General features: G+C 51.5%; 3 protein-coding genes across 3 annotated transcripts; all 3 read right to left on the reverse strand.

Annotated features, from left to right (window-relative positions):
- Positions 1–10,098: 10,098 nt before the first annotated feature.
- On the reverse strand, positions 10,099–10,783 carry LOC126964906 (histone H2A-like). The gene has a single exon (XM_050808222.1). The coding sequence runs from the start codon at positions 10,716–10,718 to the stop codon at positions 10,344–10,346; it is 375 nt and encodes a 124-aa protein (XP_050664179.1). The 5' UTR covers positions 10,719–10,783; the 3' UTR covers positions 10,099–10,343.
- Positions 10,784–17,251: 6,468 nt separating this feature from the next.
- LOC126964890 (histone H1B-like) lies at positions 17,252–18,324 on the reverse strand. Its single transcript, XM_050808205.1, has one exon. It carries the CDS (start codon positions 18,246–18,248, stop codon positions 17,502–17,504), a length of 747 nt encoding a protein of 248 aa, XP_050664162.1. The 5' UTR covers positions 18,249–18,324; the 3' UTR covers positions 17,252–17,501.
- A 1,030-nt stretch (positions 18,325–19,354) lies between these two features.
- On the reverse strand, positions 19,355–19,789 carry LOC126964908 (histone H4). Its single transcript, XM_050808224.1, has one exon. It carries the CDS (start codon positions 19,739–19,741, stop codon positions 19,430–19,432), a length of 312 nt encoding a protein of 103 aa, XP_050664181.1. The 5' UTR covers positions 19,742–19,789; the 3' UTR covers positions 19,355–19,429.
- Between the last annotated feature and the right edge of the window lie 2,251 nt (positions 19,790–22,040).

Genomic DNA, 22,040 nt, shown 5'->3' on the forward strand with positions numbered 1-22,040 from the left:
GTGTTTGGAGTTGAAGTCCCCAAACAAGATGACTGAGTCACCTAGAGAGAGGAGAGTCTCAAGGTCGCTCTGGAGAGGGATCTTGAGAGTAGGGAGGTAGATTGAGGCTATGATCAGAGACGGATGACCTGACATGCCCAACTGACACACGGTTGCTTCCATGTTGGTAAGCACTGGAGTAGCGATTTGCGAGCAATGAAGGGATCTCTTATAGTAAATGGCTGTGCCTCCGCCACGACGGTCGTCGGCTCTGCCATTGTGTATAAGAGAATAGGAAGGGATCGATAATCCCTTTGAAGCGTCGGGTTTAAGGAATGTTTCTTGGATAAGCAATAGGTCGATGTCCTTATTGCGAACAAATTCCTTAATCTCTGGGAGGTTGGTGCGCAGGCCGCGCGTATTGAATGAGACAAGTGTTAAGCCCTGAGGCTTCACTCGCCCCATGTTCGGTGTTGAAGCGTTACGCGATTGGGACATTAATACATAGAGTTCACCAGGTCTTGGTGCTCTATCATTGCAATAAGGCGCTCATGTGGAGACCTAGCTGTTTTAAATTTATTGGCGAGAATGTTGAATTCTTTGATATCGAATTCTCCATTCTTCAAGAAACTCAGGGGGTTTTGCACTCCCGAGTCTGGTTGCGTAGGTGTTGCCCATCTGCGGCCACTCGGGGTGACTTGCACAGGGCGGGAATTGACATTTGATGTCTGGGAGACCGGGGCTGCTTGTCTCCAAGAAGTGGAGAGTAAAGGCCCGGTTGTCCTCTTCCTCAGTTGAGGGAAGTTCGTGCCAGTGGCCGGAGGTGGCCCTGGTTTTGAAGGCTGCTTCTTAGCAGGCTTCGATGTTGAGGGACGAGGGGCGCGGGGACATCCGCGGTAGTTCGCGGGATGTCCTTCCTGCCCACAAAGGACGCAAGCTGGAGGAGTCTCCGCATCGCGGGTGCGTTTGCACTCCTTGGTTGTGTGTAGCTCTAGGCACTTGACGCACCTAGGCGGGGCTGAGCAGTTTGCAGCTGCGTGGCCATAAAGCTGGCAGCGATGGCACTGCCCTGGGAAGCCCCTTCTGTGTGGAGCTTCAACACGGATGTTTGAGAGCCCACATACGATGAGCTCTCTCTTGAAGATTTCCCTCGACTCGGGGACATTGGTGAGGATGACCAGAGCCAATGGGTATTTCCTGCCGGATCGGCTGTACATTTTGTGTACAGCCTCGGCCTTGAACCCTTGTTTGGTCAGGTCCTCTAGGATGATCTCACTGGGGAGTTCATATGGGACGCCACGTAGGATGGCTTTCACTTTGCGCTCTTCCGGGAGCGCATATGTGTGATAAGCGACACTCTTATGAGTGAGGAGGCGAGTGAGGACTCGGAAGTCCTCCGTAGTCGGGACGACTACGCGGATGGCTTCACCCGTGTTTGTGGCTCGGGTGTATTGCACCTTTTTGTCGGCGCAGAGCTGAGCAACATAAGTCCACTTTGCCTTGTCTCGTATGAAGATAGGCGGTGGGGGCTTATTAGCAGGGAGGACAGGCGTGCAGCGCGTGGCTGGTTTCATAGAAGAGGTGACAGAGACCTCGGGCAAGCTAATGTCGAGAGACATTAGAGGGACAGGGGTTACCGCGGAGAGTACGTTGTCCGACGTGGTGGCTGAGCGCTTGGACTGGCGCTTCTTCCTGGATTGAACCAGTTTGAAAGGTTCTCCAGAGGGACAACGGGAGGTGTTGACAACGGAGCCAGTGACGGTTCCGTTGTCAGAGTCCTCAGAGGAGGACTGGACTGGCCGCTTTCGGCCGCAGGAGGCGGAGTCGGAGAACTCCATGTCCTCGGACGCGGGTTTGTGAGCGGAGGGCTCATCGGGAGACGCGGGAGAGTCAGCAAGGGGCTGACTTGGAGTGTTGAAGACGGAGGTGACGGTATCGACTAGCGACTGGTCGAATTTGGCATTTGCGGCTTTAACCAAAGCCGCAATCTGGACTGCGAGGGCGTTGAGATGGTCCGCTGGTGGAGCCATACTGATGAAGCCTCCCCGCCGGGGGCAGGGAGCAACGGGGGTTGGAAGAGGCGCGGCTATCCCTACTGGTTATAGCCGCGAACCGTCACCCTTGGGAAAGCCCAAGTGCAATGGGATCGGGTCGTCCGGTTTCTCTCAGGTCAGGAGGCCTGAGAAACGCACCGGGTCAACGTTAGCCGAGTTAGTTGTCACCGTTAGGTATCCTTCAGCTCAACCGCGATGGCGCGCAACTCACTTACTACAACAAAAATTGCTGTAAGCAAGCTGCGGGCCGGAACGAATTCGACGTAACCAGTCGAACTTGGCGTAGTATACGTACTCGTACCACACGTAGCGGAGCTGCGTAGCGTAGCACTGGGCGTAGCGTGGCGGCGTAGCGGGGCGTGAGCACAGGCGCGTGAAGTAGTCTGCTCGGCGCGGGGGCCGAGACGAGAATGTAGTTGAGAGAGTGGAATTCCTATAGAAAATGGGTCTCAACAGGTTCAAGGCAGTAAGTGCCTTAGAGCGGGCGTAATTAATATGAGGCGTGAAGGAAAGTTTCCGGTCGAGGATAAGTCCTAGGTATTTAGCCTGTGACTGCCATTCGACCGGGTGGTTATTAATATGTGGCTTTAAAGAGGTATTGAGTTTACGGGAAGTTTTGTATGAGAAAAGAACCGCCTCGGTCTTTGTGTCATTGATTTTAAGCTTCCACTTAGAGAAGTAGTTGCTTACACAATGTAGGGCTGTATTAAGGTGTGAGACTATAGATTTGATGTTCTTACTGCTGCACAGATAAGCTGTGTCATCAGCGTACAGGGCGAGGACCGTGTTCGGAGGTTTTGGGATGTCTCTCATATAGAGTAAAAATGCCCTCGGTGAGATGATGGAGCCCTGTGGAACACCTGCTACTACTGGATGTGGGGAGGATAAACTATTTTTGACTCTAACTCTAAGAAATCTATTCGTAAGGAATGATTTTATTATTCTACAATATTCAAAGGGGACTTGTGCTTCGAATAATTTGTGAACTAAGGCATCATGCCAGACGGTATCGAAGGCTTTCTCAAGGTCGAGTAGAACCATACCAGTCTGGTGTCTCAAGTTAAATTGGTGTGTTATAATATGTTCGACTACGCGCGCCAGTTGGTGAGTAGTCGCGTGTGACCTTCGGAAACCGAATTGTTCGTCAGGTAGGTTTGATTCTATAAGTGAGTTTATTCTATTATTAATTAAAATTTCTAATATTTTACTTTGTGTGCAAAGTAAACTAATTGGTCTGTAGTTCGCGGGGGAGGTGGGATCTTTTCCCGGTTTGTGTATCGCGGTGATTACTGCTATTTTCCAGGACGAGGGAAAATAGGTAAGACGAAGGCACGCATTAAATATATTAACTAGGGTGTCTATTGCTTTTGACGGGAGGTGTTTTAGAAGTATGTTCTGTATGTCGTCGTGCCCGGGGGCTTTTCGCGGTTTACAGGTTTTTAGAATTAATTTGACTTCGCGAGGTACAACTGGCGTAGGTGCGGTCGGTCCGTTTATTTTGTAAAGGTGGTCTAGAGACCGCGACACCTCGCGTTCGGTGTCGGGGTCGCTCAGATCCACGGTGAGTCTATGCTGTCGCTCGAAGTGTGTACCTAGGGCCTCGGCCTTTTCAGCGTCCGACCGGGCGGGGCCCGAGGGGGTGCTGAAGCAGGGTAGAGGGGTGTGTACGTTTTTGAGGCGTCTCGCGAACTGCCAGAGGGAATTGTCGCGGGTGTCAAGCGATTCGAGCTTTTTGTTCCATTCGTTGGAAGTGAGAGATTTTATTTTAAAAGATATTTGGTTTTGAAGTGAATTAATAATCGTGTTAAACCGACGCGTATGGAGTCTCTGTGCGTGATGTCGGTATTGGTTTTTTAGTTTGATAAGTCTTGTTATGTCGTGTGGAAGTTTGTTTGTTTGTTTCGGTGTGAACGTCGGGATGTTCGCGTTACGGGCTTTGATTATAGCGTCAGTCAGTGTTTGTATGGCGTTGTCCACTAATTCGGGTCGGTGTAATTTTAAGGAGCCGGGGGAGGGGAGGGCTTCGTTAATCTGTTTTTTATAAGTGTCCCATTTAGCATTACCGTATTTAAAAATAGGTCGCGAGATGCGCGGGATGAGTTTTTTTTTTTTTTTTTTGAGAGGAGGAAATACTGTTACGTATTTACGCCCCGGAACGGGGCGTAATATGTCGGACTCGAGTGTCCGCGTAAGCGGACACCCCATACCGACTAAAACCTCCTCTGTGCTGTTAGCAGCCCTGGCTTTCACAGCGAAGTAGGACGTGGGCCGTGGAGGCCGCAAAGACTACGCAACAACAGTCGCGGGGCGTCTCCTAAGGAGACTCGAACCTCAGACCGGCTGTGTGCTTGTGGGAAGGAGAGAGAATGAAAATGAAGATGAAATGAAGATGAAAGATGAAAAGGTGATAAGAGCACACTCGCCGGCGAGTGTGGTGATGTTTTGTGTAATGTATGTAAGTGTGTATGTATGTGTTTATGATTGCATGTATGTGTGTAAGTAGTGTTAATGTTTGTGTGCATGTATGTTTGTGTTTGTGTCTGTTTGTGGAGTGTGTTTGTGATTGTGTAAGTCGTGTATGTCAGTCCGTCAGTCAGTCCGTGTGTGAGTGAGTGTAGTGAAGCGATTACAGGACGAGGACTAACGTCTCGTCGGGTATCAAAACAATGTGTGATGTATCTAGGGTGCGGGCCGCTGGCCATCGTCAGAGTGACGAGTGCCAGTGGTTTGCGGTGGTTGACCGCGCCTACGCCTGCGAAGGCGGTGTGTGCGTGTCTGTGTCGGTGTTTGTGTGGGTGTCGCGTTCGCGATGGTGATGTCGTCATCCGGGTCTACCGTTACGTGTCTGGGACGTCTTATTGGGTTGAGACTATGGTGAAGGGGGGTGTACCCGCATGCCTTCCTAACCAAGATGTTGGGATGGTTAGGCGCCTTGTCAAAGAAGCGTCGCGAGATCTCTTTAAAGTGTTGAGCTATTGTCGGAAGCTCTAGGTCGCGGTGAAGGTCAACGTTTCGGATGAACCACGGGGCTCCGGTTGCCATGCGCGTGAATTTATTTTGAACTACTTGCAAACGACGTAAGTAGCTCGGTCGGGTGTGCGCGAAAACGACGCTTGCGTATGACAGTATGGGCCGTACGATGGTTTTGTACAGCGTCACTTTGTGTTTGAGCGGAAGTTTGCTTCGCCCACACACAAGTGGATAAAGGCGACTGAGGACAAATCTGGCTCTATTGCATACCGTATCAATATGTTTCTTGAAGTTCATATTGCTGTTGAACGTGACTCCTAAGTATTTGTAATCCTTCACCCACGGTATGGGTGTTTCATACAGTTTAATAACGTCAGTCGGTTGTTTTTTAGCGCGGATGCTATTCGCGTTACCGAAGAGTACCGCTGCACTCTTGGTGGGGTTCACTTCAATCCGCCATTTTCTGAACCAGTTGCCTAGTTCATCGACGGCGGCTTGAAGCACTTTAATGTTCTTGCTCAAGGTTGAGCGGTTGGAGCCGAAGTAGAGTGCCGTGTCGTCAGCGTACTGAGCGAGCTGGACACTCGGAAACTTGGGAATGTCGCTCGTGAAGAGCGAGAAAAGAGTGGGAGAGAGGACCGAGCCCTGTGGCACGCCAGACCTGATGGGTCTGGGTGAGGATAGGGTGCCCTCTACTCGATATCGGAAGGAGCGATCGGTAAGGTAGGCTCGAATGATGCGCACGAGCCTGTCTGGCACTCCCAGTTGATACAGCTTGAATACTAAGCCGTTGTGCCATACCTTGTCGAAGGCCTTCGCGACATCGAAAAACACGGCTGCCGTGGTAGCGTGAAATTGGCGCCGTATGAGAATGTACTCGGTGAGTCGGTGAGCCTGCTGGGGACACGAGTGAGCGGTTCTGAATCCGAACTGTATGTCGGGTATCAGGTTAAGCTCCGCGATGTAATGATTAAGACGCGCGAGAATTAATCTTTCGTAAAGTTTCCCGATCGAGTTAATTAAACTAATAGGCCTATAGCTACTCGGATTAGCTTTAGGTTTATTGGGTTTTGGGATACCGATAACAATGGAATCCTTCCATTGTTCGGGGAACGCGCTGTTAGACAATAGAATATTAAAAATGGTAACCTATAAAGTAATAAGGGTCGAGGGTAGGATTTTAAGAACCCTATTGTTTATAGTGTCGGGCCCCGGGGCCTTCTTGGAGTGAAGCTCCTTAATGATTAGTTTCACCTCTTCGTAAGAGGTGGGTTTTATTACGTCGCCTGAAGGGCTCAGAGCGGAGCGACGTTCAACTTCACGATCAACTTCGTCAACGTGTGTCGGGTCGGCTGCTGCATTTGGAGAGCACTGACTCTCGAGACTATCGGCGAGGCATTCAGCCTTCTCATCGTCATCGAGCGCCGGCTGCAGTCCCGGTCTGTCCAAAGGAGGCATGACAGTGGGCGGCTCCTGTTTGAACGCGCGAGGCAGCTTCCAGAAAGCCACATGTGATGGCTTAAGGTTGCCGAGCAAGCGGTCCCAACGTTCGCCGCGGAGTTCCGCGATACGTTCCCGTACCACCCGCTGTAGGTAGCGGAGGTGGCGCCTATTCTCGACCGACGGATACCTGTCGTAGAGTCTAGTGGCTCTGTGCTTCTGTGTGAGTAAGTTCCTGACCTCTGGAGGCAGGTTTAGGCGATGCGGTTGCATCGTCGGAACCTGCCTGGAGCAGGCCTTGATCCTACTCTGTATGTGTGACGTCACATGAGAGATAGCACTGTGAGCCGTGTCGACCGAGTCGATGACGTCCGGTATACGGTCAAGGTCGTCGGACTTGATAGACTCGAGATCCTTTTCCAGCCGTTGCCAGTCGATCACTGTTTTCGTCGGTGGTTGAAAGTTAACCGGTGGGCCTAGATTTAGGACGACGGGCCGGTGGTCTGACTCTAATTCGTGAAGAACCTCGATTGAATTTATATTGAGCGTTACGTTTTTAAGTAACGCAACGTCTAGAATGTCGGGTCGGTGCGCGACGTTATCCGGATAACGTGTTGGTTCGTCGGGTGCTATTACTGAAAAGTTCCGCGTGTCTGTGAGAGAGTCTAATAAAATTCCGTTTCTGTTTGTGGCTCTACTGTTCCAGCTAGAGTGTTTGGCGTTAAGATCGCCGCCCACTATGACTGCGGCCCCGTGGCCGAGTAATGCTTCTATATCTGTGTCTAATATTTGTTTGTTCGGCGGAAGATAAGCTGAAATAACAGTGATCTGCTGGTGATTCGCCATACTGACCCGGATGGCAGAGGCCTCGATGTTAGTGAGGACTGGAGGATCTATAGGTATACAGTGTAGAGACCTTTTAAAATAAATGAGGGTGCCGCCCATACGGGTGGTGCGATCATTCCCAACTTAGTTATAATTAGCGATACGCGGATCGCGTATACGTGGTTTTAAAAATGTCTCTTGCACTAAGAATAGGTCTAATTGATGTTCGTGAGCGAACTCCTTCACCAAGTCTAGTTGAGGCTTAAGGCCTTGGGCGTTAAAATACGCTATACGGAGCGTATGTGGTTTTACCCGTCCGCTTACGTAATTAGGCATCGCGAATGTTGTTTTTATACTTAAGCCCTATATCGGTGAGGGCACGGAATATTTTGCCGTTGTCTGCCATAACTTGCAGGAGCGACGGCGGGTCTTCCCGGACAGCATCGAGCCTGCTGGCCAGGGCTGTTATTTCGTCAATGTCGAACATCTCTGACAGTTCGAACATGAACGCAAAGGTGCTGCCGCCTTTGCTACCTGTTGCCGCGGACGCGGGCGCCGGTGGCCTCGGTCGCGGGACCGACGCCGCCGGGCGGGACGCTAGCGGAGGCCGGAGGGGCGCGGGGGCCGCGAGAGTGGCCTCTGTGGCAGCGTTGGCAGCCGGAGGAGACCTCGCCCAGGCGTTTACCTTCGGAGGCGGCGCAGGTTTGAAGGTTGGAGTGAACTCCACCTTCTCTGCTCTGCCTTGCGGCTGGCGGCGCCCTGGGTGACGCTTGTGTTTGGGTGCCTTGGGACACCCGCGATAGCTCGCGGGGTGCCCCTTCTCCCCGCACAAGACGCAGGCCGGGGGCTCCGCGCATTGCGCTGGTCGAGGGCACTCTGGCGTGCCGTGTTTCCCGAGGCACTTCACACACCTCGGGGTGTGTTCGCAATTTCGTGCCGAGTGCCCGTATAGTTGGCATCTGTGGCACTGACCGGGCCCCCCGCGGTTGCGAGGAGCTTCGGTACGGATGCCCTGAAGGGAACAAACCGATTTTATGTTGAAGATTTCCTTTCCCTCTTGCGTGAGGTCGAGGACTACGAGAACCATGTTAAATGGTTGTTTATTGTTGGTTCCGCGCATACGGTGCACCTCGTGTGCAGGGTAACCCTGTTCTTTGAGGTCCGACAGAATGTCGGCCTCGTCTAGCTCTTTGGGGACGTTTCTAATAACGACCCTCAGACGCTTCTCCTCAGGCAGGGCGTACGTGTGGAAACCCACACTCAGCTCTCTAAGAAGAGATGTCAGGGCGCGGTGGTCCGCTACCTCTCTGGTCTCTAGTTTGATTAGAGATTGGTACGCCCTCGCCTGGAAGGAGAGCGTCTTCGGGATCCTGTTTTTGACGGTTAACCATCGGCCTCGGTCCCCTATAAAAATAGGAGGCGGGCGCTTGGTCGGAGGCGGTACGCGGGCTTTAGCGGGCGCGGGCGCGGACGCGGGAGCGGAGCCAGTCGTGGCCGCGGCTTTCTTCGCGGGTGTGCTATCCAGAGAAGGCGATTCACGACCGCGCTTCTTCTTGCGACTGACGGTGATGAAGCCGTCAGCATCCGACGCGACACTCTCCGCTCTCGACGGTAGAGCGGTTTCCGGCCGGGCCGGTGAAGCACTGGAAGCCTGAGGGGCTACCGTGCGGTCAGGACTGACCGCGGGGACCTTAGGGGTCGCCTGCGAGTCAAAGTACGCCTGAAGGACAGGCGGACGGGCTGATCGGGTGATCACTTTCCTCGGTTTGACCGAGGCCACGGAGCTTGCGTCGGACGCATTGCCTATCTCCATTTCGGATTCCCCGTCGGAACTCGAAACGTCAGTTGTCGATTCGTATTTTTTGGATTTCGCTTTAATAGCGGCATCCACTGTCTCATTTATAGATTCCTTCATTAACGGAGCGATCTTCTCCGTGAATAATCTATCTAAGAGAGCGCTGAAGAAGCCCTCGTCGGGAACCATTGGTGAAGCCATGGTTGTTATTATAAGTTAAGCGGGTGACAACCCCCGCTGCCCGAGTCAGGCAGAGGGGGAATATAATGATAAAGTGGACAACTATACTTTTGTTGTCCACTTGCACATTAATAAAATACTATTAATAATAATGAAATATACAAAAATTAAAAGAAATTAATAATAATAATTAAGCCTAAGACTTAGCTTTGCTGGATGTAGACTGGCTGGGCCGGAACCCCGATGTACGCTGTGCAGGCCCCCACGGAGAAGACACACAGCGTGCAGAATCACGAAACACAGCACAGGTGCTAACTAACACGATCGTAAAACCGGGTAATTAACACTTATAATCACTAAGCTACGTTCCGCGAAGGAACGTAACAGGTGCGAGACTCAAAGAGTCCCGAACAATAGCGCGCGATAACAATAGCTAGCCCAGGTGGCCTGAGCAGATAGTGCGATAACGCAGGTAATAAAAATATTCGAAGGAGGACAGATAACGCGGCACGTGTGCTCGCGTTGCCTGCCTGACGTACGAGCGAGCCCATATTCGCCGGGTGCATGTCACTTCAACGTGGTATTAAAAGTCGGTGAGCCGGTTCGGCCGCCGTCCAATCGCTCTCGAGTTTACTGATTGAGCAAAGGGGAGGGGGGAACGTTCACGTTCGTTAGAATAATAAAAAAAAAAAATATGTGATTTACATACATACATATATATAAATATATATATATTTATATGAATAGTTCAATATATTGCACCTATCTCTTGGGCAATATTATATATTTTATAGCAACAATGATACTTTAAAATAAATAAGTAATTAATTATTTTTAAATATAATTTTATTAATTACCTACACAGATAGGTGTACTACCTTCCTTACATATTATATTTGTGTTTTTTTTTTTTTTTTTGATTTTATTACAACAGCTAGGGTAATATTATAATAACGACAATATAATAAACGTAGAAATAATTCATTTTTTATAATGATTGCTTGTTTGACAAATATTTGTGGCCCTCATAAGGGCCTTTTATCATCAGCCATCGCGACCGATGAATAGTGATTGCGTCGCGGTCGTCGTGTTTCGGGCCATTAGGCCTTCTTCTCGGTCTTCTTAGGCAGAAGGACCGCCTGAATGTTGGGCAGCACGCCTCCCTGTGCGATTATCACGCCCGATAGCAGCTTGTTCAGCTCCTCGTCATTGCGTATCGCCAGCTGCAATTGTCTCGGTATGATTCTTGTCTTCTTGTTGTCGCGGGCCGCGTTGCCGGCCAATTCCAGCACTTCGGCGGCGAGGTACTCCATCACGGCGGCCAGGTAGACCGGTGCGCCGGCACCGACGCGCTCCGCGTAGTTGCCCTTCCTCAGTAGTCTGTGTATACGACCGACGGGAAACTGGAGTCCGGCGCGATTCGAACGAGACTTTGCCTTCCCCTTCACTTTACCGCCCTTGCCGCGACCAGACATTGTTTATTAGATTTGATGAACTGAAATGAACGAACGAACGAATATAATATTCGTTCGAGCACAGTCACGACTCACGAATCAGTAAAAACGACACTCGCGACGATGTCATCTCACGCGCGCCCGAAGGGCGCGTGGGGCATGATTTTCGGGGCTAATTTGCCCCCTGAATCAGGATTCAGGCGCTGGGCATGAATATGCCCAGGTCGTCGGGTGGGGGTGCGGGTGCACCCCTTTGAGGCCATCCTCTTCTTGAGATGTTGGGGGAGCGGATGCTCCCCTTTGCGGTCATCTTCTTCCTGAATTGGTAGGGGAGCGGATGCTCCCCATGCGGTCATCTTTTGGTTTTTGCGCCCAATATAAGGATAATTGGGCGCGGCGTCATATCCGGTGGTGTGGCGATCGTCACCCCAGGTGGCCCAGCGATCAAGCCCCTATGAAGCGATCAGCCGGGCAGTGGGACGAGCACGTCGTCACTCCTCCTCTTCTTCGACCCGCGACAGAAGATCTCGCGGGAAGCGGCGGCCGTCGGGTGGCCTCGCGTGCAAGGGCGCCAGGTCCCGCAAATGTGCGAAGTCCGACGCGTCTGCTCGCGAGAACATTGCGACGGCGAGGCGCCTAATGAAGGCGTCCAGGGTCTCAACTCCCAAACCCTCTGGATCGTGGTGTTCCTCACGTACCATGGGGCGCCCGCGACACGGCGGAGAATCTTATTTTGTGTAATTTGTAAACGCTTTTTTGAGCCGCCTGTCACGAGCGCGTACCATGCTGGTGCTGCGTACGTGAGGCGGGATCGGATGTAGGTCTTGTAGACCCCCACCTTGTTCTTTAGAGGGAGGCTGGAGGAGAGCACCGGACGGAGGAGCGCTGCGGCGACGTTGGCCTTCGTCACAGTGTCTTCGACGTGCTGCGTCATGTTGAGGCGACGATCTATCGTGACTCCGAGGTACTTGACCATCGAAGACCACGGGATGTCCTCTCCGCAGAACTTCAGCTTTTGCAGGCTTATGGACTGCCTGTATAGGCAGATGGCCTGGGTTTTCCTGGCATTTGCCGAGAGTCGCCAGCTTTTCAGCCAGGCTGGTAGTTCATCCAGCTGGCGCTGCATCTTCAACGCGGCGTGTTTCGACGTGAGGGAAGTGGTGATGTACGCCGCGTCGTCTGCAAACAGCGCCAGTGTGGTGGAAGCTCCGAGTGGGATGTCGTTCGTATACAGGGCGTACAACAAGGGAGAAAGGCAACTGCCCTGTGGTACGCCCGCGCAGATCTTGTGCGGTTGCGTTATGTGGTGATCGATCCGCACTCGGAATCGGCGATCTTCAAGAAAGCTGGCGACTATCTTTACCAGTCGTCTTGGAGCTGAAGTCTGGGAGAGCTTGTAAGTCAGTCCTTGGTGCCAAACACAGTCGAACGCCTTCTCCATATCCAGAAATACTGCAACAGCACTCTCCCTTTTATTCCGGGCTGCTGTGAGGAGATGCAGTACTCTGGATAGCTGAAGCGTTGTGCTGTGTTCAGCGCGGAAACCGTATTGCTCTTCACGCAGTTGGATGTGTGGCGTGATGTGAGACAGCAGGAGCTTTTCGAACACCTTGGAGGCGGTGGGGAGCAGCGTGATGGGCCGATAGCTTCCGGCCTGCAGCGTGTCCTTCCCGGGCTTTGGAAGCACTATCACGAGGCCCTCTTTCCAGATGGACGGAAAGTGCCCCGTGCGTAGGATGCCATTATAGAGCCGCGTCATTGCCGCGATGGTTTGCCGCGGCAGATGCCGCAGTGCTGAGTTTGTAATGCCATCCACGCCCGGGGCCTTTTTAGGCCTCGTGCGCCTGATGGCTTTGGCGACTTGGTTGGGCGAGAAGAACATCGCATCTTCTTCGCTAGCTATCGGTGTTCTGAAGTACTCCTCCAGGTGTTGCTCGACTGCTGTCAGATGAGCGGTGTCGTCCGTCGGGTTCGGCTGGAACTGGCGTTCGAGGTGTTTGGCAAAGATGTCGGCGCGGTCCTCCGCAGCGTACCGCATCGAGCCATCTTCGTGCTGCAGAGGTCTTACTGGGGGCGATGTGTTAGTGAATTGACGGCACAGCCTGTGCAATGATGCCCAGTCATCCATTGCGCCGTCAATCCGCTCCTCCCAGCTCTCTGCAGCTGCCTCATCCAACTCCCTCTTTATCTGAGCTGCCAGCCTGTTCAGTTCGGTCTTGAGCGGAGGATACCTGGTGTCTTGCCACCGGCGCCTCAGCTCTCTCTTGTGGGTAATGAGGCGCCGGATTTTGGCCGGCAGCTCTGGGAGTCGGTGAGACGACTTTTCTCTTGTCGCGGTGGCTAGCGCCCGCTGGGTACTCTCCGTGAGATCCACGGCGAGGGACTCCACGTCGGTACTGGACTCCGCCCTCCTCGTCGGGGTGGTCGACGCCATAATGTCGGCGAAGCACCGCCAGTCTATCACCTTGCGTGGTGGTGGTGGTGGAGTACGTGAGGATTCGTTTTCTAGTGTGATCAAGACTGGCAGGTGGTCCGATTGGAGCTCATCTATGAGCACCTCCTGAGACATCTGGCAGTCGAGGCCCTTAAGCACAGCGAAGTCTATTACATCCGGCTGGTAGCCATAGTAGTCTGGATAGTGTGTTGGAGTCTCCGGGCCGTAGACCTCATACCCTTGAAGTACGGCATCTCTCCATAGCCTAAGTCCGTCCGCTGTTGTCCGGCTTGAATTCCACGCTGGGTGTTTGCAATTCCAATCACCCGCCGCGAGAGTTGCTTTCGGAGAGTTAAGCAACTCTCGTACTTCTTCTATGTCTAGTCGATGTTTTGGCGGGTGATATATTGCGTAGATTCTGGTGTCTTTTCCGTTGATTCTGGTTTCAACACCCAGCGCGTCAAAGCTGGAGAGATGCAAGTGTGGCAGTGGTAGGTGAAGCAATCCCCTCCTCACGAGCACGGCGAGGCCCCGATAAACGCCGTACTCGCCGACTTCGTCCTTCCTATAGACGACGAAGCCGGGGACCCGAAAGGCGTCCGCGCTCGCCAGCAGTGTTTCACTGATGAGTGCGATGTCTATCTTTTGGTCGCGGAGGAGATGCTTCAATAATGTGGCCTTCTTCTTTAGGCCACGTGCGTTCCAGTGAACGATCCTCAGCGGGCTAGCCATTTGCGTTGTATTGTATCGTTCCGCCGAGGAACGTTCGTGCAAAAGTCTCTAGAAAGGCGCGCATTGCCTCCATCGTTAATGCTGTCCCGGGCATTGTGTTGGTGGGTACAGAATCGGCTCCTTCCTTTCTAGGCGCAGTCGGTGCCTTCTCTGGCGCCGCGAGCGGGGCGCTTTTCTTGGTTTTTGGCCTCCTCTTCTTTGCTTGACCCTTTGGCCCTGGCTGTCGGGGTTTGGGCATATTTGCAGGGGCCATAAGGGTCGGGGCTTCCGGCGGCTGTTCAACTGCTGTTTGGTTTATATTTATATGCGTGGCGGCTATCCTTGCGCTTGTTGTGCGCGCCACTGTGCCGGCCTTCTTGTTTCGTGCCTCCTGTTTGAAGACGGGGCACGAAAAGTTGTTGGCCGGATGGGGGCCTCCGCAGTTTGCGCATGTTGGAGGCTCTGAGAGAGGGCGCGGGCACTCCTTGGCAGTGTGTTCCTCGCCGCAGCGCACACATGCCAGTCTGCGATGGCACCCATGCGAGGAGTGCCTAAATTCTTGGCACATGTGGCACTGGGCGGGACCTTTTTTGGAGCGCCACAGCTCGATCTTTACCCCTGTCATATTAAGTAGTTGGTCTACTTCGTAGATGCCAGGGGTGAGGCCGGGGGTTTTCTTCAAAATGACGAAGAAAATGCACCCCGGACGGCCTTTGCGAGCTTGTACTCGCCGGCAGTACTCCGGGCAGTACCCCAGCGAGCGCAGAGCCTCCTCGATTTCTGCTGGTTCCGACATCACCGGCAGTCCCCTGACCGCTACTTTAAGAGTGCGGTCTGCCGGCAATGAATAGCTGAACCAGGAAATCTTCTCCACCTTTTCCAGGTCCGTAAGGTACCTCTGAATGAGGCGGTACTCACCTTCATCGCTGGGGGAGAACCTGATCCCTTTGCCAAAGGGTCGGGCGCTGGGCGGGCGGCCTAGCTTCTCCCTCAGGACCCGGAAGTGGTGCGTCCAGTTGGGCAGGTCTTCACAAATGAGCGGAGGGAGCTTATTCCGGGCGGCAGGCTTCGTCGCGGTCGCGGTCGCGGTTACCGTCGTCGTTGCGGTCGGAGTCGCGGTCGCGGTCGTTTGTACCATGCGCGGCGCGCGGGCCGCGGGTGTGGGGGGGCCTACGGGAGCCGCTGCTCTTTGCGCGTAGGTCACAGGCGGGGAGGACGGCCCCGCCTGCGGCTCGAGTCGCTGAAGTCGCGGGTCCCTTTTGATATAGGACGGTGGCGAGGGAACGTCACACCGTCTCTTGTAAGTAAATTCGTCATCACTGTTTGAGTCGGGACGACGGCGGCGCGAAGCGGATGCGGCTTCGGGCACCTGAGAAGCGCCGCGGGGCTCCAACGTTTTGATGGTTTCAAAAACCATTTCAACGCTGACCGCGGGCGCCTCTCTTAGGCGATTTGTCGCCTCTTTCACCTTGCCAAGGACGAACCCCTCGGCCGCCTCAAAGTTTAGAGACGCCGAGCCGAAAGCTGATTTCAGTAACCTGAAAACATTTTCGGTAACCAACATAATGTTGGCTTCGACGCTCACATGGGCTGGTACCGGGGAGTCGTCCAGGCAGAAGGTGTTCGGTGCCTCGATTGAATCGTCCGTCACTAGTATGGGCGATGAAGGTCGGCTGTTGGTGAATGTGGTGGCGCTGGTCGCGGTGATGGACGTGGAGACCGGGGTGGATGAGCGTGAGCGCGATCTTGTGCGCGATCGTTCGGTGCGCGACGCGGATGGGGCGCGGCCTCTGAAGGGCGCGCTGGGAGCGGCGGTGGTTGACGCGGACGCGGGCGCGGCAGGCGTGCGGAACGCGGCGGGCGCAGACATAGTAGTCGCGCTGTTCGCGGTCACGGTCGCGGTCACGGTCGCGGTCACGGTCGCGGTCACGGTCGCGGTCACGGTCGCGGTCGCGGGCGCTAGTGGAGCGCGGGGCGCTTGCGGAGCGCGGGGCGCTAGCGGAGCGCTTGCGGCGGGCGTTTTTTGGCCCTCAGGAGGGCCTTTTGGGTTTTTCTCCATGTGGCGGTTGTTTATCCGCGCAGCATGGGGCTGGGGAGCTCACGGCACTGTCGAATATAATATTCGTTCGAGCACAGTCACGACTCACGAATCAGTAAAAACGACGCTCGCAGTCGCGACTCATATTTATAGGCACGCCGCTGTACTCGCACGTGAGGTGGGGTGGGGTGTGGCGGGTTGGGGACGGACGGACGGACGGAATCGCAGGAGTCGGGCAGTCGGGCGGAGCGGGAAGAATGGATGAAGGAATGGTGATCATGATTACATAGGATTGAGAGAGATCCTGCATAGCAATAATAGTGGATTTGCAGAGAGAGAGAGAGAGAGAGGGAGAGAAGAAGAAGAAAAAATGGCGTGGTGCGGGTGGCGGTGGGGGTGGTTCGTGAGAGAGGCAGTCGATGACGATGATTATTTGGGTCAGACGGGGTGGAGTTTTTTATGTCGCGGCGTGGGTGTGGTGTGGTGTGGTGTGGTGTTGTGCGGTGTGATGGTGGTGTCGTATGCGTGGTGATGGTTGATAGTGATAGTGATAGTGGTCGTCGATCAGTTCTTGTGAATAGATGATCGCTATGACTAGGTTCACAGTGATCGAGTGGGTCGACATCGAATACCTACCCCTTGAAGGTATTTATATCATTACTTATAGATATTGTTTCACATTCTTAATATAGGTCGTTCGTTTATTTATTTCAATTCAATTGATTACCTACCTAGCAATTTATATCAGTAGGTACGCCGCTTTACAACAGCATAATCGATCTCTAATTTCATAATTTATATGCTATATTATTATGATAATTACTATTAGGTACTTGCATAATCTGCCACTAGAGATTACTAAAAAAAAAAAAAAAAATTTTTCCATAGATAGGTTATTATTCAATAAAATAACAATATCGATCGCCATTTCAGATCATAGAACAAAATAGGTACGTTCGCGCGTGCACAAAAATAAAAAAATAAAATATACCTAACTATGTCGGCTCAGCTTAGAGCGAGTGTGATCTTCGAAAAACAAATTGCGCAGTTCGGGAAGTATTTAGGTACTCAAAATAGGCGTAATTGTGTATGATAATATTGCGACATGGTAATATTAATTTGTTAATGAATGAGATAGGAAAATAATATTCTTTCGTATATTTACGTGTGTTTATCTCAGTTAGTTGGTGAAAAAAAAAAAATATATATATATATATATATATATATATATATATATATATATATATATATATATATATATTATTACTGTATTTCATGTACTCACTTTTTATTGTTATATATTATATAATATATATATATATATATATATATATATATTTATTTATTTATTTTTATTTATTTTTTTATTTTTTTTCTTTCAATATTATTACGCAGTACTTGTTTACAACGATAATATTTCGTAGAAATTACGTAGTAGTACTGTACACCTAGTTGTAATGCAGGTGAACAGAACTGAGATTAAGGAAGATAGATATTGTTAGCCCTGAAAAGGGCTTTTTGGCGATCGCGAAGCGATCCCCCTCCGTCCCTCGCGTCTCGATGCGCCTCGTAGTCTTCGCAGTGTGACACTGTATAACTTTTTATAATCATATAGCGTGACTCACTTCTTGGACGCGCCCGACGCCTTCTTCGAGGCCTGGGCCTTCGATTTGGGCGTAGCGGCGGACGCCTTCTTAGGTTTGGGCGCTTTAGGTTTCTTTGTGGGCGGTTTGGCACTCCTCTTCGCTTTGGGTGCGGCGGCCGCGGCCGCGGAGCCCTTTCCACCTCTCGCCGCCGGCTTCTTCGCGGACGCGGGCTTCTTTTTTGCGGCCGCCGCCGCCTTCTTCTCCTTGGGGGTTGCCGGGGCGCCACCCTTGCCGCTCTTCGTGGGCGACGAATCGGAGGCCACCTTCTTGGTCCTGCCGCCGGCCGAAGCGGACGCGGCCCTCTTCGAGGAGGCCGACTTCGCCTTGCTCTTGGCGGCCGCGGCGCTCGGCGCCTTACCGCTCGAAGGTTTCTTCGCGGCGGGTGCCTTCTTCGATTCCAACTTGAACGAACCGGACGCGCCCTTGCCCTTGGTCTGTATCAAGGCACCGGTTTCGACGGCGCTCTTTAGATACTTTCTTATGAAAGGTGCCAACTTCTCGGCGTCCACCTTGTAGGTAGCCGAGATGTACTTTTTGATCGCCTGCAGCGAGGAACCGCTACGCTCCTTGAGCTCCTTAATCGCGGACGTCACCATCTCGGAGGTCTTGGGGTGTGTCGGTTTCGCCTTGGGTTTCTTCGCGCCGGCGCGTGCCGATTTTGGTGCTTTCTTCGCAGGTGTGGCGGGCGCGGGTGATTCTGTTGCTACTGCCGTATCTGCCATTTTTTTTATATAACAATAAAACACACACGTACGCACAAAAATAAGTAAGTAATACTTTAGTACAGTCCTAAACCGTGTTCGAGTAAACGTCATTCGTTGTCGCTCCGACCTATGCCGTGTGGACAGCAACCGCGAAGAGTTGCGTTTTCTCGCAAACGCTCGGTCTACTTTTCACTAGAAGGCCTCCGATAAATCTTAAATAATATTCATATGGTATGAAATTATAACACACATGACATACAGATAGACACCTCATGAATACGCTAACCCGCCAGAATGCTCTAGGCGTCGATACGAGCAAGTTTATTCGTTTTATGTCAAAATAAATCGCGTGCATCTCGACGGCTGTGCTGGGTGTTCAGTTTAAAAGTGATTTTTTTCGAATAAAACGAACAATAATCAATCGAATGAATTTTGTCATCAAAAGAGACAGTCCCGCTGTTCGATGAATAGTATTCGTCTTTATGATAATACAATAATTCGACACTATTACGAGGGTGGAAAGTGACGACGTGTAAAACACAACACTCCCGCGAGTCCATCTTTCTAGACTCTCACACTGCCTCGATCCCGGTTGTTGTTGTAGCCGAGACCAATAAAATATTATCATAACAACGCACTATTCACAAAGCAAAATTTTATAATGACTAATTGAGTCCTTTTCGACATTTTAGATCTCTACTACGCTAGCTAGCTACATACGACAAAAACAGCACAGTACCTAATAATATCGCGATGTGAGCAATGGATTTTGTACAACTCTATATAGATCAGGTACCTGATCTCAAATTAAACTTAATAAGTAGGTATATTATAGTAGAACAAAAGCTCGAGGTGCATATCTTGAGCATAATAATAAACCTTATAAGTGGACCGTATGTATGTTGTCATCTGTATAATAAACTTGTTCATATTATCGTTATGTCCGACTTGACAGACGAAGATTTTGGGTAGTATATAATATGTGTGGTGTGTGTGGGTATGTATGTATGTATGTATGTTTAATTATTACTATAATAATATTATAGAATGAACGTAAAAATATTCTCGTAGAAAATATTATAATAGAGAGTCACGTGACCTCAAATCATCAAAATCGAATCTAATGCGGCCCTGAAAAGGGCCTTTTTAATTTGTTTGTCGTCACGTCACGTTAACAAACAATCAGCGCGATTGCGCGACTAGCCACCGAATCCGTAGAGGGTGCGTCCCTGTCTCTTCAGGGCGTACACGACATCCATGGCGGTGACAGTCTTCCTCTTCGCGTGCTCGGTGTACGTGACGGCGTCGCGGATCACGTTCTCGAGGAACACCTTGAGAACGCCCCGGGTCTCCTCGTAGATGAGACCGGATATACGTTTCACTCCACCCCTGCGCGCCAAACGACGGATCGCGGGTTTCGTGATACCCTGGATGTTATCACGCAGCACCTTCCTGTGGCGTTTCGCTCCACCTTTCCCCAGACCTTTGCCTCCCTTGCCGCGACCAGTCATCTTGAATGTTCAACTACTTGTTCAGAAATCAGACAGCGCTCCGCGCGTTTTTTTTTTTTTTTTTTTTTTTTTTTTTTGCGCCCAAGCAAGGGAATGGGCTACCCTCCGGGATAACGACGGGAGGGAGGTGGTGAATGCTCATGCATACCAACGCAGCCTAAGTCTGCGTTGGTTATGTGGGACTCACGTGAAACCTAGGTGCCTACCCACTAAACACCACCTGCAGTTGGCTTTGGGCAGGTGCCCTCTAAGCCTTCATCGAAGGCGACCTTCTCATGGGGAGAGAGAGGCGCAAGCGGCAGTCCCTATGGAGTTTCCGCTGGGATATTGCACAGAGGGTGCTATCTAATTGGGACTAGTCACATCAGAAGGATGATCACAAAATAGAGGTGAGTGCGTCTGATTGTCCCCGGATGCCAAGAGGCGTTCCAGGTCAGACGATAGTTTGTTAGGGGGATCGGAGAGGGCGTGTCTGGGCCTCCTGACTTGATGACGTGAAGGAGGGGAGGCGGTATAATCCGCTGCCTCCTTAATCAAGGGATTTGGGTGATTGTCTGAGGACTTAAAGAAAGTTTCAGACAAGCACTTAAGGTGTTGTTGGATGGTGGGGAGCTCTAAGTCCCGGTGAAGGTCTGCGTTTCTAACACACCAGTGGGCATTGACAGCCTTACGGCAGAAAATGGATTGAACTGTTTGTAATTTGTCTATAATGTTGGGTTTCACATGAGCGAAAACTGGAGCGGCGTAATTCAAAACCGGTCGAATGCAAACCTTGAAGAGTGTTCGCTTGTTCCTAAAAGACATTTTACAGTGCCTACCTAACATACTGTTTAGGCGGTACAGATAGAAGCGGGCGGTTCCGGTCACCTTCTTGACGTGAGGCCTGAAGGTGAGTTGGGAGTCGAGGGTCACACCCAAGTACTTGGTTGTGGACCTGAAGGGGATAGGGGAGCCTAATAGATGAATGGGTCGATCCCGGCAGAAGCGTCTGCGCTTAAAATCAAAACGGACTGCGGAGCTTTTATCCGGGTTGACCTCAATACGCCATTTCCTAAACCAGTCACCTAGCTCATTAACTGAGCGTTGGAGCCTGGAGAGGACTGAAGAAATCTGTTGGGACTGGACGTAGAGAGCGGTATCGTCTGCGAAAAGAGAGAGTTGGACTCCATTTCTAGGGATGGGAATATCGTTGGTATACGATATGTATAGAAGTGGTGAGAGCACTGAGCCCTGTGGTACCCCAGCCGTGAGCAGGCGAGGGGAGGAGAGGACACCTTCGTGTCTGAAACGAAAGGTACGTTTGTGAAGATAAGAAGCTACTATGCGGACTAATCGGGATGGGAGGCCTAGAGCGTGGAGTTTATATATTAGGCCTTCGTGCCAGACTTTGTCAAAAGCCTTGGCGACGTCGAAGAAGACAGCGATTGTCTTCTTACGTTTGGGATAGAACCCGCTGTAGATGTACTCTACAATGCGGTGGACTTGCTGAGGACAAGAGTGTTTAGCACGAAAGCCGAATTGTTGGTTTATTATTAGGGGAGGGCCGTCCGTTGGAAAGAGATGCTTTCTCATACGGAACAGAATAACCCGTTCAAAGACTTTCCCCATAGCCTTGAGGAGGCTGATGGGGCGATGGTTGGAGGGGATATTGAGGGGTTTTCCTGGTTTAGGGATCCCTATAACTATGGCCTCTTTCCAAGCGGTTGGAAAGAAGCAGTGGTCGAGGCAGGCGTTGAAGAGAAGGACAAGAAAGAAGATCACCTGCTCGGGGAAGTGTTTGAGCGCCAGGTTGGAAATACCGTCGGCTCCTGGAGCTTTGCGAGGTTTTAATCCACGGATGATGGATTTAACCTCCTCTACAGAATTTGGAATGGGATCGTCGGTGAGAGGCATTGAGTTCAGACGGCTGACCTCATTCTCCACCGACGCTACGTGGAGGGGTTCGAAAGAAGAAGTGCTGGGTGAGCATTGTGAAGCAATGCTTTCAGCAAAACACTCCGCTTTATCCCTGTCCTCGAAAGCTGTACTGCCGTCGGGGCGTATCAAAGGCGGAGTGTGGAGTATTGCGTCAGTACGAAGGGCTTTCGCCACTTTGTAATACGCCTGGTGTGAAGGGGATATGTTCTCCATGAGTGAATCCCAATTGGAATTCCTCAATTCGGAGAGACGTAACCTAACTTGGCTTTGGAGGAAGTTAGCGCGTGACCTATAGTTGGGCGTTGGGTACTTGGCGGCTCTTCTGAGAGCTGCATTCTTGGCTCTAATGAGGTTCATGACATCAAGCGGGAGCTTATGGCTG

This window comes from Leptidea sinapis, chromosome 6 (genome assembly GCF_905404315.1).
Source record: "Leptidea sinapis chromosome 6, ilLepSina1.1, whole genome shotgun sequence".
NCBI classification, from domain to species: Eukaryota; Metazoa; Arthropoda; class Insecta; order Lepidoptera; family Pieridae; genus Leptidea; species Leptidea sinapis.